The sequence below is a fragment of the Castanea sativa genome, chromosome 5, assembly GCF_040712315.1.
Source record: "Castanea sativa cultivar Marrone di Chiusa Pesio chromosome 5, ASM4071231v1".
Classification (NCBI taxonomy): Eukaryota; Viridiplantae; Streptophyta; class Magnoliopsida; order Fagales; family Fagaceae; genus Castanea; species Castanea sativa.
In genome coordinates this window covers 55,018,846-55,037,572 of record NC_134017.1, presented here as the reverse complement: position 1 = coordinate 55,037,572, position 18,727 = coordinate 55,018,846, and the positions used below count along the sequence as shown (strand labels likewise).

At 35.1% G+C, this 18,727-nt stretch overlaps 1 protein-coding gene and 1 pseudogene across 1 annotated transcript; one reads left to right on the top strand and one right to left on the bottom strand.

The window, feature by feature from the left end:
* Positions 1–335: 335 nt before the first annotated feature.
* On the bottom strand, positions 336–6,938 carry LOC142636010 (KH domain-containing protein At4g18375-like). The gene is made up of 8 exons (XM_075810070.1): positions 6,804–6,938; positions 5,243–5,849; positions 4,183–4,674; positions 3,397–3,636; positions 3,043–3,309; positions 1,972–2,027; positions 1,771–1,867; positions 336–902 (listed from the first exon to the last, which is right to left on the bottom strand). Exons 2-8 carry the CDS (start codon positions 5,825–5,827, stop codon positions 771–773), a joined length of 1,869 nt encoding a protein of 622 aa, XP_075666185.1. The 5' UTR covers positions 5,828–5,849; positions 6,804–6,938; the 3' UTR covers positions 336–770.
* A 6,180-nt stretch (positions 6,939–13,118) lies between these two features.
* On the top strand, positions 13,119–13,456 carry LOC142634387 (uncharacterized; annotated as a pseudogene).
* Positions 13,457–18,727: the final 5,271 nt, after the last annotated feature.

Genomic DNA, 18,727 nt, shown 5'->3' with positions numbered 1-18,727 from the left:
CGACTTGTCAGATGTGATATGAAACTTACTGCACTAAATGTAATAGAGCATGTAGAGAAGCCCAGAAATTATATATATACTTGAGAAACGATGATTTCATGATTTAGCTTTGCAACAAACTATCATAAACCTAGGATAAGGCACAATATAGAATTATGCAGAGGGAGAGAGTATATCATGTAGTTTATTTAATTGCAGAAGTTGAGCCTCTTTTCCCACCACACTATAAATGTAAACCAAGGAGAATATTGAAATAAGGTATCATCACCGCAGCACTGCACTTGTCACCGATAGAAAAGATTCTTCTAGCAAGAAGCTGAGAGTGAGATGTTGAATGGCCAGAAAAGCAACACATATATTAAAAGTTTGACAATTATGGTCATCCTTGAAAACATTTTTGGGCATGAACATCAATTTTATAGAGTATGACAGCATTGGAAATAAGAGGGACTCCACACTAGTCAAAGACATGACCAGATTATATAACACGAAAGGAAAGAAAGAAAGGTCCTAGTAGTTCTAAGATACTGCAGATGGAGAATAGATTGACAGATGGAAGCCTATACGGTTAAACATAAAACCACCACCAGATCTTCCTGCACAATCTTGATAGTCACTGCCATGGAAGAACAGGAGGATTCCAGTTGAAGGAGCCTAGAAGAGAAGCCCTCTCCAGAACCAAACCTAAAGGAACTAAGGAGAAGAACCATAAGGGAAAGAATTCCAAGATTATAACTATTCACCTTCAACATCTAGATGCTCCTTAAAACTCAGGTGGACATTATAAATGCCTGAATCAAGTTTTCAGCTGCACGCTTCTGTTCAGGTGTGCCTGATATAAGAGCAATACGATCACCACGGGAAGATTTGGAATCAGAAATCTCTATCATTGCACCTGATATCTGGAGGGAAAACAAGTAGGTGTTAAAATGTCATTCAATCAAACAAATTCGTTCAATATGTTAAGATGTACTGTATATGATGTTCCAAGACAGCCAAATTTAGAGATAAAATCAAAACATAAGGCATTAGGTTAAATTAGGTACACAAAAGAACATTTTTTTTTTTTATTGGTAAGTTACACGTGCACCTAGTGGGTCTTGAACCTATGACCTCATCCTCCATCCCATTATTATGGGAGAAGGAAGTGCCTTGAGCTATAGCCCACTGGCTAGGAAAACAAAAGAACATGGTGAATAGACATTTATTTATTTGAGTTCGAAGAGTCAAACTTATTTGATGTAATGCCAAAATAAGTATGAAATATTAGAAAATCGTCCCCTTCAACAATATAGAAGGAACAATGCCATTGCTGGGAAACATATGAATCTTGGATGCCTACCAGCATCTTAAAGGATATATTTCAGAATGTGAACAAGCTGTAGCAAATATGAACAAAAGTAATACAAAGAATCAGGGTAAACTGCAAGGGATTTTTGGCCCTAAGTCCAATGACTTGATTTCTTAAACATGTTATCACCTCCTTCCCACCATTATATAAGCAACTAAATATTATAAATATTTAAGTAACCAAAAAATATAGATTCTATGCCCCTATCCAACAATTCTGAAAATTGAGATTCAAAATACAGCCATCTTGGCAAATGCCTAAGCAAGAGTTGAAGGAACCATTTTCTACATCACACAAATTTAAAGGTCACAGAAATGGAACTCCACAATAACACTTTAGATTCCCTTATATAGATTAAACATTAAAGCATGCTAACTAATGGTCAGAAAATAAAATCTTAAACAGGAAGATGAACCAACCTTCCGAAGGTTTGCTATATTGGTCCCTCCCTTACCCATCACTTTACCCACTGCATTGGCAGGGACCAAAATCTCAAGTGTTGAAGGGGGAGGCAACCTGCATAGGCACATGGAATTAAAAGCAGACCCAGATTAAAAATAAGTAAATAAAGCCAAAGGACAATTGTTCAAGAGCAAATCACAAGATAATAATATACTAACCCTCCATACAGCTTGGATGAATATGTGGGCAAGGATCCATAACCATTTTCACCCATCTATCATGAAGAAAGAAAAGGAAAATGAATGTTACAAAAAGGAAGAAATATGTCCCCACTTGAACGAGAAACAAACATCAAATAGAACAACTGAACCACAGTAATTAGGATTCAGTTTAACACTTGCAAATTGCAACTAACTGAATAAAACAACCACCACCAAAAAAAAAAAAATCATAAACCCGTCTCAGATTGAGCGTTAGTTTGGATAGCGTTTTAGGCCTGGCGTTGCGCATCTGCATTTCATTTCTGGGGGTCCTGTGCACTGTTCACGGGACCCACAAGTATTTTTTTTTTTTTCAGCAAAATCAATTTTAAAACTAGGTCCCACGGCACTATTTACACATTTAAAAATTATTTTGCTACAGTATTTTCAGTTTTCAGCAATAAGCGATATCCAAACAGACCCTGAATTAACTAGAAAGCTCAAATCATAAAAAAAAGAGTCTAAATCAAAGGCACATATTAGAAAAAACCAACAAGGGCTTTCAAAATCATGCCAGATTTTACTACCTTGGCAAATTTCCAACCTACTTAATAGAGAACAAGTTAGAATTTTTCCTCTCGTGAAACAAAGTGAGAAGAGGATAGAGGAACTAATAGTATCAAACAATGGTTTAAGAGAAAGGGAAAGAGGGGGGGGAGGGGGGGGATATATATATACATATATAAATAGAACTTGTCTCTTTCATAGGCAAGTGGCAAACTGCTTGAGCCATACATTAAATGTATTGATTAAAAAATATATATCAATAAAAAGCACTGAGAAGTGCAAAAAATAGTTGAAGCAAGTAACATGTCATAATGCTAAACATCATTTTAGTAAGATAATCACTTCGCTCCATGAATTGACTGATGGTACACACCTAGATGAGTAGAAGGAATTACAGTAATTACTAGCACTGATCATGACGAACATATATTATGATGGTGAACAAAGTTGTGGTTTCAGCGGCTATATGATAAAAATAAAAAATAAAAAATAAAAGAAGTAAAAATAACAGTATCAGCATACCGACAAAGATCCATATCCATAGAGGCCACTTGAAGAAAGAATTCCCAGTCCACTTCCACTTTCGACCCTCTGATCATAACCCAATGAACCAGCAGGGGGAACAGAAGGCAGGACAGATGGAACTGAAAGACCAGTGCCAGCTGAGAACAAGGAATCAGCACTGACACTAGGGTTATGGCCAGCATCTCTATCTCTCAAAACATCATCCCGAAGCCTTAAAACAATCTGGATAAGTGCATCTCTAACACTACCAACTTCTCCAAGCACCTAAATGAGGAGCAATTTAATTATAATATATGACCTATGAATAAGAAATAGTAAACAACAAATCTGACAGACTTCTAGAAAACAAACCTCCACAAGTTCATCGCTTCCATCAGCACACTTAGGCTTATCACCTTTCGAGATTCGGACATCAGCTTTGGTTCTCTTACGAATCTCATTTATAATAGAGCCACTTTTTCCAATGATACACCCAATAACCTTAGATGGAACAAGGAGTCTAATTGATACAGTGTCATCTTCTTCATCACTAATCTTCCCTTGGAGCAACAGAACAGCTTCAACTGCCATGGATTTCAGATCATCGGGAGACTGAAAACAAGGGAAACTTGGCATTATCAACTAGTTTTCAAGATGGATACTATTGTGCAGCACATTGATAAAGTGGAGTCGTAATTCACCAATGAACAACACAAACATGGACAATCAAGTAGAGACGGCTACTCTTGCTATGATCTTGAACATATTTATGTTATAACAGATATATCTACTTTCTATTTGCAAAAAAATAAATATCAAAATCAGTAAGACAAAAAAATAAATAAATTAAAAGCATGCCCTCTGTAAGGTACAGGGAATATTGAAAATTGCCAAAAATTTCCTCCCACAAATTTTCCCATACAAGTGTTGTCAAAACATAGAACTTCCCCATTATCTAACCATCTATTTTAAAGATTATCAACTATGAAACAAGGCATAATAGATGCATCTATGTAATTAGATTTCTAAAATAAAAAAAAACCACACCAGAAGAATCAGAGGGCAACACGGCATCCCATGCTCCATCTAGTTTGAGAAATTCTGAAGAATAAATCATTATTATTATTTTTAAAAAAGTTGAGGAAGTAAAGCACATACCTCTGTTGCTGCAATTGTGATGATACACTCATCACGATCCTCCTTGGTATCATCAACCTCAATACGAGCACCACTAGCCTGCCTTATATTTTTAATTGTACCACCTCCCTTGCCAATGACACGCCCGATCTTGTCAAAGGGACACAATACTCTTACAATTAACTCCTCAGATCGTGAGGCACCACTGAATCCAGACATCATAGGAAGAGTAGATGAATAAAGGGGCCATGTATTCCCTGATTCAGTATAAACAGGGAGATCCTGTACATTTGACGCAGCTATGATTGGAGGAACAGATCTAGCGGCGATAGCATCTGCACTTGGAAACAATCCACCTGATGGATAAATAGGGACATCTGATGGGATGATAATACTTGGAGGAGCTTCTTGTACAGTTGTCTCAAGAGGAATCTCTTCTCTAGGAGTGAACTTGTACATAATTGCAGAAACTGCAAACAGCGCTTTCTTCACTGCCTCTGGTTCACCAGCAATCTAATCATATGATAAGAGAATAATTAAAACCCAAAAAGCCTTTTTCTAATTGATAAGTTAAGTAACACATGGATGATGCATCGAAGGGTCTTCAACCCACCACCTCACTCTCACCTTGCTCTTACAAGGGAGTAGATGCCATTAAACTAGAAATCATTGGCTAATTAAACCACAGAAAGCATTCTGGAAAATAAATTTTGTAAAGATGAAAGTGAACCTTGACAGAAAAATCATAATGAAGGGCATAAATTGTACTACATATATTTTTTTTTTTTTTGAAAAGTAAAGGAAATTTTATTCAAGAACTAAATAAATTGTACTACATATTTTATCCATGCACAATACCCAATTAACAGTGATAGAACTTGGCATGTAAAAAAAATGAAAAAGTCATTGACTGTTCCACAGTAAATAGTAACCAGGACAACATTTTGTAATCTGAATAATCTATAACAAACTTCAATAAAAATAAAAATAAAAAGCAATTGAATGAGTTATAGTAATACTTTTTTTTGTAAGTAAAAGGATTGATAATATCAAGGGAATAAAAAGGTATAGTAATACTAACCATGAGAAAATTGTCGAAGTCGAAAGCACAGGAGTGAGTTGGGTCAGTGGCATCCTTGGCTGTGACCTTAATGTTTGTCCTCGTCTTACCTCTCAGTTTTTTTATTGTTGCCCCAGCCTTACCAATGATATTTGCAGATTGGCTAGATGGAACAAGAATTTGACATTCCTCCCTATCCTTCCGCTTCTTGTCAGAATCTCCAATGGAAGCCATAGCATTTGCAATGGCAGCATGAACTCTGAGAAGAGCATCCTGAGCAGCACATAAAGGTTCCCTGTTACTGAACTCATCATCAATTTCAACCTCCGCCTTTTCCTTAATATAGCAGTAGATTGTTATGACACGGTCCTTAGCACCTGGATATGGATCCACAACCTTAACTTTTGCCCTCGTCTCTTGCCTAATAGAATTTATGACTTTCCCACTCTTGCCAATAACACTACCAATGACAGCATCTGGGCAAAGTATTCTATAAACAACCACTTCATCATTCCCCTTTTCATCTTTGTCATTCATCCGTCTCCTCTGATTCTTATCCCCATCATAGTCCCTCTGCCCACGATATCGCTTCCCAGTCTCACCCATTTTTCTAATTTCAACTTGGCTCCTGAAAGTGTAAAATCAGTCTAAGTTTATATACTTTTTCCTACTCAACCTAAATGCACCTAAGCCATTTAACAATTTTCACAAAAAAATTCATGCTGCACAAAAGGTCATGGAAAAGCAAAATTCACCCTTGCTTCAATTTAATAAATTACATACCTTATCAGACAAATTAAATCCATCATAGTAAAACTTGAGTTTCTTTTGAACCCAAGTCATAATACTTAATGTCAAAATGCAAAGTTCATTCATTTCTTGTTTTTCAGCATTCAAACATGAACAAATTGAAAAACCACACAAAGCTACATCTGTAACATGTTGCCCACACAAAAACTTATACAAAATAACATGGAAAGAAACCAAGAAAAAAATAACTATATTATGGGTATTAAAAAAAGAGAGACCAAGAACATTTTACCAAAATGCAAAGTTCATTCATTTCTTGTTTTTCAGCATTCAAACATGAACAAATTGAAAAACCACACAAAGCAACATCTGTAACATGTTGCCCACACAAAAACTTATACAAAATAACATGGAAAGAAACCAAGAAAAAAATAACTATATTATGGGTATTAAAAAAAGAGAGACCAAGAACATTTTACCAAAACTTTCACCCAAAAAAATTTGCCAAAGGCTCAGAATAGAATAACCTTAACCTTTTCCTCTTGCTCGGATAAACCAGCACAGTTATACCTTTGATATAGTAATTGCTTTCCCAAGAAAAGATAAACCAAAAAAAAAACCCAGATTCAAAAAATAAACAAAAATCAAAACCCCACAATATTGCCTTCAAGAACAGGAAAAAAAAAATACTATCTTTTATAAAATAAATAAATAAATAAATAACCTAATTGCAAAGTGTTTCAGAAGTACTAGAAGATAAAGCTAAATCAATAGTAATAGTTTCAGGAACGAGAATGATTAATAGATAAAAAAACCAAGAAAGAAAGCTCACCTTTCAGATTAGAGCAAAAGAAAAACCCTAGAGAGAGAGAGAGAGAGAGCTGTGTTTTCCGTTTAACTCTCTTCGGAAACGCACTATATTGTAGTACTAGTGTTTTTTTTTTTTTTTTTAGAGTAAAGACTGTTTTTATTACGTGTTTTCGTCAGCATCTTATCAAAGATTTATAAACAATCAGGACCGTCAAATAGCTTTGAGCTTATTGGACCCCACATGACTAAGATTGAAGGCAAAAAAATAAAGAAAGCATCTCTTTTTTGTTGTGAGATGCAGGGGATTAAAGCCCCTATTTTGTCACCACCTGCATAGAATTACCCAAACTTTGTCGTCTCTCTCTTTTAAAAAACAAAAGCGAATTGAAGGCAAATCCACCTTACTGATATTATTGATTTTGATTTATTATTTCAATGAAATTCATACACAAGTTTTTCTGTTTTGGAGGGGTCAGTTTTTTTCTTTGTTCTGTGTATTTTTTTCTAATTTTATTAATTGGTTAACAAAATCATAGTAGAATAGATCCGGGGATCGTCTGAGGGCACCCCATTTGGTTAAAAGTGATGAATATGCAAGTGTTTGAGAGCTTTTCGTTATCACTGTAAAGATGAGATTGAAAAAAACAACATAGGCTATGTATGTAATCTTAGTGGGGCTTTTGCATATTGAAGCACAAGGATTTTCCTAATGCACTCTAAGAATTATCTTAGTTAGTCTTTTTATTTTGTGTTTGAATTGGGTATGTATTGGTTTAACTACTTGTGCATAGATAGAACTGTGATCTCCGGCAGGGGAGAGATAGGAGAGGACCTAGCAATTGGAGTAGAATAGGGTCGCCGTGGTTTAGGGCAGTTCTACTGGATTGTTTTGTGAATTTCCATAAATTTTTGGTTGAGAAGAAGCTATCTTTTATTTTTCTTTTTTAATTATTCGATATTTACAACAATGGGGGAGGGGGGATTTGATCCATGGGTCTTCTAATAAAGGAGAGCAAGTTGTGCCACTGAGCTGCAAAGCTCTTAGTGATGAGAAAGTATCTGTTGTGTGCTATACTAGTCATGTTTTATGGAGTAGGATATTATGGCTTATTAACTTTCTATAAAAATGTGATTTTTGAATTGAGAAGGCTGTGAGTGAAATGAATTCTCCGATGGATTTGTCAACTTCTTGAAGCAGGGATGCAAAGACAAGTCTGTTTGCTTAAAATTTCCATATTCCTCTCTTTCTTACTCTACCCACTACATTAAATTTTGTTTTAATTGATAAGTTACACGCACGCATTAGGTAGGTCTTGAACTCATGAGCTTGTGGAGTTCAAGCATGTTGCAATCTAGTTAATACACATTAAAACTTGGGTTCAATAATTTGAAAATTTTAAGCAAAGATATATGATAAGTTAAACCTCTTTGTTTTATGTGATATCTGTGGAAGGAAAGAAGTAGAAGAATTTTTCAGAATATAAGACTGTCCACTCCTATTGGAAACTTACTAATAATTCTCTTTGCTTTTTAATTCTTATGGCTAAAATCATGTTCTTAATATGCTTCTCTCTTAGCCGTTTTGGACTGTTATTGCTGGTCCTTATTATTTTTTTAATTTTATACCTTGCAAGTATCGACCTAAGACCCAATCTATTATTCTGGAAATTAATGTAATGTACTTGAAGATAAATACTTGATCTAGTCAACTGTAGTAAGTGTTTTGAATTTGTCAAGAATCAATAGCATAATGCTGCTTGATTAACCCTCTTATGTTACCTGTTCGGTCTAATATACACTATAATTTAAGCACTCCAGTACCAATTGCCAGAATATGTCCATTCTACTTGGGTTGGTTGTGACATCATTCACCCCTTATACTTGGTATAGATTGTGTGAGGTAAGAAAGCTCTTGCCTTGATACCAAAAGACTGGCATTATGTGCTGTTTGCTACTGTCTATACTACCAAAAACAATCTATTTACTCTGGTTTCCTCTTCTTCTTCTTCTTTTTTTATGTATTTAATTCAAATTCATTCTTGCATTTTTCAGTTCTAAGGGGTAATACAAATCAATATCAATTTTTTTATGCGTTTCTCTCTTAGATACCAAAGGTAAATACCGATCTAGATAAACATCTAGGATTTGATGATTTTGAGTTCTATATGAAATAGCTACTTTTGAAGAAATTTATTTTCTTGTTCCTATTCTTCATAGTTATTAAAACAAAGTATCTTTCTATGGAGGAGTAAGGTATGCTTTCATAAGAAAGATTAAATGAAAAAATTTAGGGCCAAAATCTAGAGTTTAAATGATACAAAAGTCCCAGAATGAAGAAAAGGAAATACTTTCTTGACGATGTTGACCACTCGTAAAGAGGTCTAAGAAATAGAGACAACAATTTGATCACTAAAAACCCCCTGCCACTATAGCATCTTGTTCTTGCCAAAAGGGAACAACATGCTAAATCTTGCTCTATGATGCTACCAAAGCATTTCCTACATGCCAACAACTATACTGACTATGCTAATGAGTTAGTCATTCTTACTTGATTTAATTTATACTACTTGGGGTTCAATGGCTTTTTGCATACATGATGGGAGGCTGGCAGTCCTCTAAATAATTGGAATCTCTCAATGAAATCCATTTTTCCTTGTCTCTTGATAGTGGTTGATAAAATGAAGACGTAAAAACAGTGTTTTTATTATGTGTTTTCATCAGTATCTTATCAAAGAGTTAAAAACAATCAAGACCGTTGAATAGCTTTGAGCTTATTGGGCCCCGCATAACTAAGCAGGTATCGAAGGCAAAAAAAAAAAAAAAAGGGGGCATCTCTTATTTGTTGTGAGATGCAGGGGATTAAAGCTCCCTATTTTGTCACCTCCTACACATGATTGTTACACGTGTGGAAACCAGGCATAGAATTACCAAACTTTGTTATCTCTCTCTCTCTCTGAAAAAACAAAAGCAAATTGAAGGTAAATCCACCTTACTAATATTATTGATTTTGATTTGTTATTTCAATGAAATTCATACACAAGTTTTTTCCTTTTTTTTGGGGGGGGGGGTCAGTTTTTTTCTTTGTTCTATGTATTTTTTTCTAATTTTATTAATTGGTTAACAAAATCATAATGGAATAGATACAGGGCTCGTTTATGGGCACCCCATTTGGTTAAAAGTGATGAATATGCAAGTGTTTGAGAGCTTTTCATTACCACTGTAAAGATGAGACTGAAAAAAATAGCATAGGCTATGTATGTAATCTTAGTGGGGCTTTTGCATATTGAAGCACGAGGATTTTCCTAATGCACTCTAAGAATTATCTTATTTAGTCTTTTTATTTTGTGTTTGAACTGGGTATGTATTGGTTTAACTGCTTGTGCATAGATAGAACTATGATCCCCGGAAGGGGAGAGATAGGAGAGGACCTAGCAATTGGAGTAGAATAGGGTCGCCGTGGTTTAGGGCGGTTCTACTGGATTGTTTTGTGAATTTCCATAAATTTTTGGTTGAGAAGAAAATATCTTTTATTTTTCTTTTTTAATTATTCGATATTTACAACAATGGGAGAGGGGGGATTTGATCCATGGGTCTTCTAATAAAGGAGAGCAGGTTGTGCCACTGAGCTGCAAAGCTCTTAGTGATGAGAAAGTATATGTTGTGTGCTATACTAGTCATGTTTTATGGAGTAGGATATTATGGCTTATTAACTTTCTTTAAAAATGTGATTTTTGAATTGAGAAGGCTGTGAGTGAAATGAATTCTCCGATGGATTTGTCAACTTCTTGAAGCAGTGATGCAAAGACAAGTCTGTTTGCTTAAAATTTCCATATTCCTCTCTTTCTTACTCTACCCACTACATTAAATTTTGAATTAATTGATAAGTTACACACACGCATTAGGTAGGTCTTGAACTCATGAACTTGTGGAGTTCAAGCATGTTGCAATCTAGTTAATACACATTAAAACTTGGGTTCAATAATTTGAAAATTTTAAGCAAAGATATATGATAAGTCAAACCTCTTTGTTTTATGTGATATCTGTGGAAGGAAAGAAGTAGAAGAATTTTTCAGGACATAAGACTGTCCACTCCTATTGGAAACTTACTGATAATTCTCTTTGCTTTTTAATTCTTAGGGCTAAAATCATGTTCTTAATATGCTTCTCTCTTAGCCGTTTTGGATTGTTATTGCTAGTCCTTATTCTTTTTTTAATTTTATACCTTGCAAGTATCGGCCTAAGACCCAATCTATTATTCTGGAAATTAATGTAATGTACTTGATGATAAGTACCTGATCTAGTCAGTTGTAGTAAGTGTATTGAATTTGTCAGGAATTAATAGCATAATGTTGCTTGATCAACCCTCTTATGTTACTTGTTCGGTCTAATATACACTATAATTTAAGCACTCCAATACCAATTGCCAGAATATGTCCATTCTACTTGGGCTGGTTGTGACATCATTGATCCCTTATACTTGGTATAGATAGTGTGAGGTAAGAAAGTTCTTGCCTTGATACCAAGAGACTGGCATTATGTGCTGTTTGCTGCTGTCTATACTACCAAAACAATCTATTTACTCTGGTTTCCTCTTCTACTTTTTTTTTAATGTATTTAATTCAAATTCATTCTTGCATTTCTCTATTCTGAGGGGTAATACAAATCAATGTCAATTTTTTTATGCATTTCTCTCTTAGATACGAATGGTAAATACCGGTCAAGATAAACATCTAGGATTTGATGATTTAGAGTTCTGTATGAAATAGCTACTTTTGAAGAAATTTATTTTCTTGTTCCTATTCTTCATAGTTATTAAAACAAAGTATCTTTCTATGGAGGAGTTAGGTATGCTTTCATAAGAAAGATTAAATGAAAAAATTTAGGACCGAAATCTAGAGTTTAAATGAAACAAAAGTCCCAGAATGAAGAAAAGGAGATACTCTCTTGACGATGTTGACCACTAGTAAAGAGGTCTAAGAAATAGAGACAACAATTTGATCGTTAAAAGCCCCCTGCCACTAGAGCATCTTGCTCTTGCCAAAAGGGAACAACATGCAAAATCTTGCTCTATGATGCTGCCAAAGCATTTCCTACATGCCAACAACTGTACTACCTATGCTAATGAGCTAGTCATTCTTACTTGATTTAATTTATGCTACTTGGGGTTCAATGGCTTTTAGCATACATGATGGGAGACTGGCAGTCCTCTAAATAATTGGAATCTCTCAATGAAATCCATTTTTTCTTGTCTCCTGAAGGTGGTTGATAAAATGAAGACAAAATATATCTTGTTGAATTGAAAATCAAATATTTCTATTTTTAATATAATACTACATCAGCCTAGTCGATTCTCATGCAGCCTCTAGGTGGGCTTTATTTCTTTAAGCCAACAATTATTCAGCTTCTATTAGCCAATATATCTCTTATGAAGTTTTTATTGATCGACACTTATTTTTAAATTGACACTTAAGTTTTACTTCTCATGCTGTAAGGATAGTTAATGAGAAGCAAAATATAAAAATCTGTTTCTTAATGATGATGTGGAGAATATCACCAGTAAGTTGCAAGCACTCTCCAATTCGAATCAAACCTGCAAAAGAAAACAAAGAGACCTAAAAGAGAGCACCGGTGTGGTGCCGGCCAAAAACCCTCCGAAGGTCAAGTTAGAATTTCTTCTCAACCCTAAAGTGTTAGAGTTGGGTCAAATGTGCGTACCTTTAGTCATGGGGGTTTTGGATGTATTTATAGGGGCGTAGAGTCGGCCTTCTCTTCCTTGATTACCAAGCTCTTTCCTTTCATGATCAAAACTCTTTCCATTCTCGTACCTTCAAGAATTCCTTTCCTTATAAAATTCTTTGGATTAAGGCTAATGTGTAGCGCAAGAATTCTTCGTACTTACGTTTGCGTGAATCACACTCAAGGCCATGTCAGCCCTAATTTCATGGCGTGGTTTGAGGTAGCCTGGAGAGCGATGCATAAATTCGTTCCGTCCGACTACCACCAATCCGTCTTCTTTAGACCATATTGCCCGTCACCTTAATTTAATCATACCAGCAAGACCGTCATGTTAGTTTTACCCTCATCACTTAAATATTAGAAAGAGGGGACCTTTCTTTTTTCAATAATCCTAGTAAATTATAGTACTTGTTGGTTGAGTATTTTGTAACCTGCCATGAAAGTAGTTTCCGAGGATGCACATTACCAATAGTGATTTTGTGAAACAAGCTTAATCTTGTTTTTATTTAATTAATTAACTTGGCTTATCAGCAAGCAACAAAGTTACAATTTCTTTTTCTGTTTATTTGTCAGAATTATTTATAGATTCAAGTGCATGGTTATGGAACTAGAGGCAGAGAAATCCTTGATTCAGGCAGAGAGTTCTGATGGGCCAAACTCAAATAGTTCAGATCTTGTAGCTCGTGTAAGGAAACTACTGTTTCGCCGAATGTTGGTGGGAATTAGAGATGGAAGATTTTTCTTGGGCACCTTCCACTGCATGGACAAGCAAGAAAACATCATTCTCCAAGATGCTGTGAGTACCGTAGCACCCGACGCTCCTCTACTTCTCCAATGGAACAGCGGTGCCTTGGTCTTATTCTCATTCCTTCCTCTTGTCGTTTGTCTTGTCATGTGGGTTGTGCTATTGAAGAGCAATTGTCTCTGCTAAAATTATAGAAATAAAAAACAATTTGAATTTCAGAACTTTTCTGCTTGAAACAATCTGATACAAATTGTGACATTCTTCTTGTTTATGATTATTGGAGATTTGATTTAAGTTAATAGAAAATATTATTTACCATTTAAAGTGATGTGATGAATCAGGCAGTATGACTTATTATCTTCCAGGTGTTCTCTGTCTGCACCCACACAAGTGTTTGTTTCATTGTTTATTTTGCTTTTCCATAGGTGGTTGGTGATATGAGTGTTTACAATATTTTGTACTATGGTTTAATTATGAACTTTATACTTGAAGAAAAGTTGCTTCTACAATTGAGGTTTTGAATTAGACCTTTTACACAGTTTGTGTTGAAATTTGATATATGTTCACCATTGAGAGCTATCGTTGGTTTTGATTTTTGTCTCCTATTTGGAACTAGTTTGATGTTTAAAGAAAATAGATCATTTTAATTGAAAAAGCTTGATATACTGATAACCCAAGAAAAACGAGAAATTGATATAAGCTTTTGGTTTTGTTATTTGCATGTTAGTTTCCTTCCTGACACTTACATGCTCATGTTTATGTATGAAAACCAACTTGATGAAATAAGTTTAATCGTTAGTTTTAACTTTTAAGTACCTTTTTCCGAGATATTTAGATAGGTATTATATAAATCCGATAGGTTTGATTGAAATCTAAAATAAGATGTTAATTCTGGATCTTCCAAACTATCATAGAATGTTTGAAGGTGATAGATTAGGCACTTAACATGGTCAGCTCATGGATGTAAAGCCAAGAACAAATTATGGTAGATGGATTCATTGAGAACTCAATGATGAGTACTACAGTGACGTTTGATTATTTCAGTATCTTAGATTTAAGGACATAGAAATTCTATAAGCCTTTTGTGAAGCCTTGTTTTTCTACTTGGAAAACTCTTGTTTGAATCTTCCCATCTCCATTTGTTTTATTTTTAAATAAATATCTATTGGTGTTAATCATCTCCATTTGATTATTTGACACTTTGCAAACCCTACAAAATTGCATACATTTATTCATCAACACAAAATTAGCTACAACATGAAGTTGCAACTTGCTCAATGATTCAATTACATAGCAACAACATAAGGCACAACACAATGGTTGGGACAAGTCCATTACATACTTCATTCTTTCCCCGTTTACACAAGATATACGGTGATAAATACAAAAAACTTGTCTTTCTGTCCTCATCATTGTTGAAAAAGCCATCAATTAATTCTTGCATTCCCCACAGCCAAAATTGGAATTGGAATGGCCAATTGAAATTGGAATGGCCAATTGAAATTGAAAATGCAAGAACTTGACCATCTTCCTGTACTCTATTCCTCACCTCAGCTACATCCTTCCATTCCGTCTTCTCTTCTGTGAGTAGAAAGTGAAGGGAATCAGCCCAATCAGAGAGTATCTTGGTGCATTTCTCAATTTGATGAATCATCCTCAAGACAGCATAGTATGCATATAATATTTAATTAACCTCACATCAAACGTTTTGAATAGAAATTTTCACAAACATCTTATGTGCATTTCCAAAATCAATATTAAAATAAGACAATGAACTATTTTGAAACCCAAACCACAATAGCAATAAACTAAGAAATATATTAAGCTAAAAAGCAGAGTAGTGTTTCAATGAAAGAAAGTAAGAAAGTGATCATATATAGTGTTATAAAACATAAATGAGAGAAATGAATGGGTCTTAGGTAATGAAATCAAGGAAAGAAAATTAAAATTCATAAATCTGATGTCAACATAATTCCTTAACGCCAAAGGAAAGAAACCTATACACATTACACACAACTACAAGCATGCAATTTTCCATTCAATCATAGTACCATTTTTCAAACCCAAGCAAAATCCAGCTTTTCATCATGTTTAAAAAGCAAACAAAATGAGAAACAAAAACTAAAAGAAAATAGAAAACACATTAGAGGGAAAGAGAGAGGGAACTTGGTAACCACGAGTGGTGGTGATGTCAGTGAGAAGTGCTGCCAGCGGTGGCAGCGGAGAATGCCAGACCAAATAGCACTAAAGGTGGTGGTGTGCTGGACTCAGTGGTTGCTAGGTGCAACCATGGAGATTCGGTGAAGAAGAGAAAAAGGATTTAAGCTGCGTTTGGTTGGGTGTAAAATATTTTTCGGGTGTAAAATATTTTCAGCTGAAAAGATTTTTGAGAAAGGAAAATACTTATAGGTGTTTGGTAGCATTTTAAAAAATACTTTGGAAAATATTTTCAGGTGTTTGGTTGTAATCTTGAAAATATTATAGAAAATACTTTTCTACTTTTGCTCACATTTCTCACATTTTCTTAGCTCCCAAACAAATATATAACATCATTTCTCAACAGAGAAACACAAAAGAAACAAAACCCAAAAAAAAAAATCTTAAAATCCGGGAGAGAAGAAGGAAGATCCAGCGAGGCGAGATCGCAATCGCGAAAACCCAGCACTGGCGCGATCACGTGATCGCGAAGGCGGCGCTAGTGTTGGGGTGCGATCTCGCCGACGCGACTGGGGTTGGGGCGTGATCTCCTTGACTCTCTCTACTCTCTCTTCTCTCTCTCTCTCTCTCTCTCTCTCTCTCTCTCTCTCTCTTTGCGCGTCTGTGAGCCCGGAAATGCTTTGAAGTGAAAATAACAACTGAAATGGTTTTACGGGCCAAGAGGGGTATTTTACAGTCAACGCCGAAATTGAAATCCGTTTGACCCAATTTTTAGCGCTTACCAAACACATAGAGGAGTGTAAAATGATTTCCTGAAACCCTTTTCAGCCAAAACAAACACAGCCTTAGCCACAAATTTTTCTGGTTGAAGCGAGAGATTTTTTTGAATTTGGTAAATCTAAAGAGAAGAAGAGGAGCAAAAAAAATGAAGAAAAAACTAATGTGACAAGGATCGCTAACGTGTCCTTTCATTGTAGCTGATAGATTATCTCAAGGGCTGAGATCAGAGCTATTGGTATTGCACAGGATCTCAATTTGTACAATAAAAAGAAAAAGAAGAAAGAATGATTACCTCGTTGTTTCCATTTGGTTGATTCCAAAGCAATTGATGTTCAAGTTTAACACCTCGAAGTATCTCATTCGGCAATGTTGTTCTAGTAACATTGTTTAAGTATTGTGGAAATACATGTGATAGAAAAAGTATTGAGAAAATATGTGTTGTGTTTTTTAAACAACACAACCAAACAGATCCTTATATATATATATATATATATATATATATATATATATATATATTTTTTTTTTTTTAATGTGTTTTCTTTCTTTTCATATTCTATGCCGATTATGCGTGTGTATGGTTTTTTTTTAATACACCACAATGTTTTTATTAAGACAATTTGAGGCTTAAGGTAACCATTTTAAGTGAGGATATTTTTATTGAAAATATTCTTTATTTTATTTTTTATTGTAGCTTTAAAGCAACCAGACAATGAAGGAATAGATGGTCAATAATTTCACTATTACACTTGCACATATAACACCAATCCAAAATGGATACCTTTCTTTTCCTTAAATAGTCAATTGTCAGATATTTCCCCAAAGCAGTAGTCCATACAATGAAAGCCACTCTAGAAGGAATCTTTTGCTTCCAAATGCTCTTCCAAGGGAAAAACTGCTTACTATGGCTAGCTAGAATATGGTAATATGCACTAACCATAAACCCTGTACTCTTGTCAGGTAACCAACATCTCTTATCCTCCCCAATCCCCTTTACAGGAGTGCCATAAATAGTATCCATGAAGCTCTAGAAAACTTCCGATTCCTGATTATGCACATCCCTACAAAAATGTATATCCCAATGAAAGACTCCATTGTTGTACATCATTAGATTAGCCACACTTGTTACTTTCTTTCGACAAATCCTATAAAATTTAGGATAGCAGTCTGTAAGAGAAGATGTTCCACACAATTGATCTAGCCAAAACTTCACTTTTGATCCATCTCCAATTTCATACAAGATAAAGAGGGCCACCCTCGTCTATTTTTCCACAAACTAACTCCATATGGACTAGAGAATGAGCTAGAACACCAACCTTCACAACCATATTCCACCTCTATCACTTGTCGCCAAAAAGCATCCATTTCTTGTCTAAATCTCCATAACTACTTCCCTAATAAAGCTACATTAAAAATTCTCAAGTTCCTAATCCCCGCACTACCTGAAGAAAGTGGAGAACAAATAGTAGCCCAATTAACAAGATGAAATTTGGGCTCATCCCCTATACCATCCCATAGAAAGTTCCGCTGAAGTTTTGCAATTCGATTAGCCACTGAAGCATGAATAGTAAATAAAGAAACAAAATAAGTAGGAAGACTTGAGAGGGTACTTCTAATAAAGTGACTTTACCTTCTTTGGATAAATATAATTTTTTCTAACCTACTAAATTTCTTTCCACCTTCTCCAGAATTGGATTTCAAATTGTCTTGTCCTTGAATTTTGCTGCCAAAGGAAGACCCAAATATTTCATAGGAAGAAACCCTTGCTTACAGCCTAGGACAGCCACCAAAAGCTCAATGTTATGAAATGCCCCCAGGCACCAGTTCAGTCTTACCCAGGTTTATCTTTAGACCCAACACAACCTCAAACCAAATGAGCACCATATGGAGAATAAACATTTGATCAAGATTAGCATCACAAAAAATGAGAGTATCATTAGCGAAAAGGAGATGAGAAACCACCAAAGATCTTCCTGGTATCACTTACACGAAAACTTGACAGACGACCTTCATGAACAGCCTTATCCACATTCTATCAACGATTTCCATAACCAACACAAATAACAAAAGGGACAAAGGATCGTCTTGCCGCAACCCCCTTGAACTCCCAAAAAACCATAAGGAGAACTATTAATAAGGATAGAAAAATGAATAGTTGATAAACAAAATGAAATCCACCGCCTCCATTATTAGGAAACCCACAGTGCTTAAGCGTGTAAGAAATCCTCAATTCACATGATTAAAGGCTTTCTCTATGTCCAATTTACATAACAACCCTGGTAGACCAGACTTCAATCTACTGTCAAGACATTCATTAGCAATAAGAATGGAATCAAGAATCTGTCTAATCAAAACAAAAGCATTATGAGGTTCTAAAATGATATCTCCTAAAGCCATGCAAAGTCAAATAGCCAAAACTTTAGCAAGTATTTTATAACCCCCCCCCCCCCCAACAACAAGACTAATAGGCTGAAAATCCTTTATTTCCACTGCTGTAGTTTTTTTAGGAATGAGAGCAATGAAAGCTGCAT

Coding starts and splice junctions, on each gene's coding strand:
- LOC142636010 (XM_075810070.1), bottom strand. CDS start 5,827: ATGGGTGAGACTGGGAAGCGATATCGTGGGCAGAGGGACTATGATGGG. Junction 3,637..4,182: donor TCACAATTGCAGCAACAGAG/GTATGTGCTTTA, acceptor CCTTGTTTTCAG/TCTCCCGATGATCTGAAATC. Junction 903..1,770: donor ATATAGCAAACCTTCGGAAG/GTTGGTTCATCT, acceptor TTTTCCCTCCAG/ATATCAGGTGCAATGATAGA.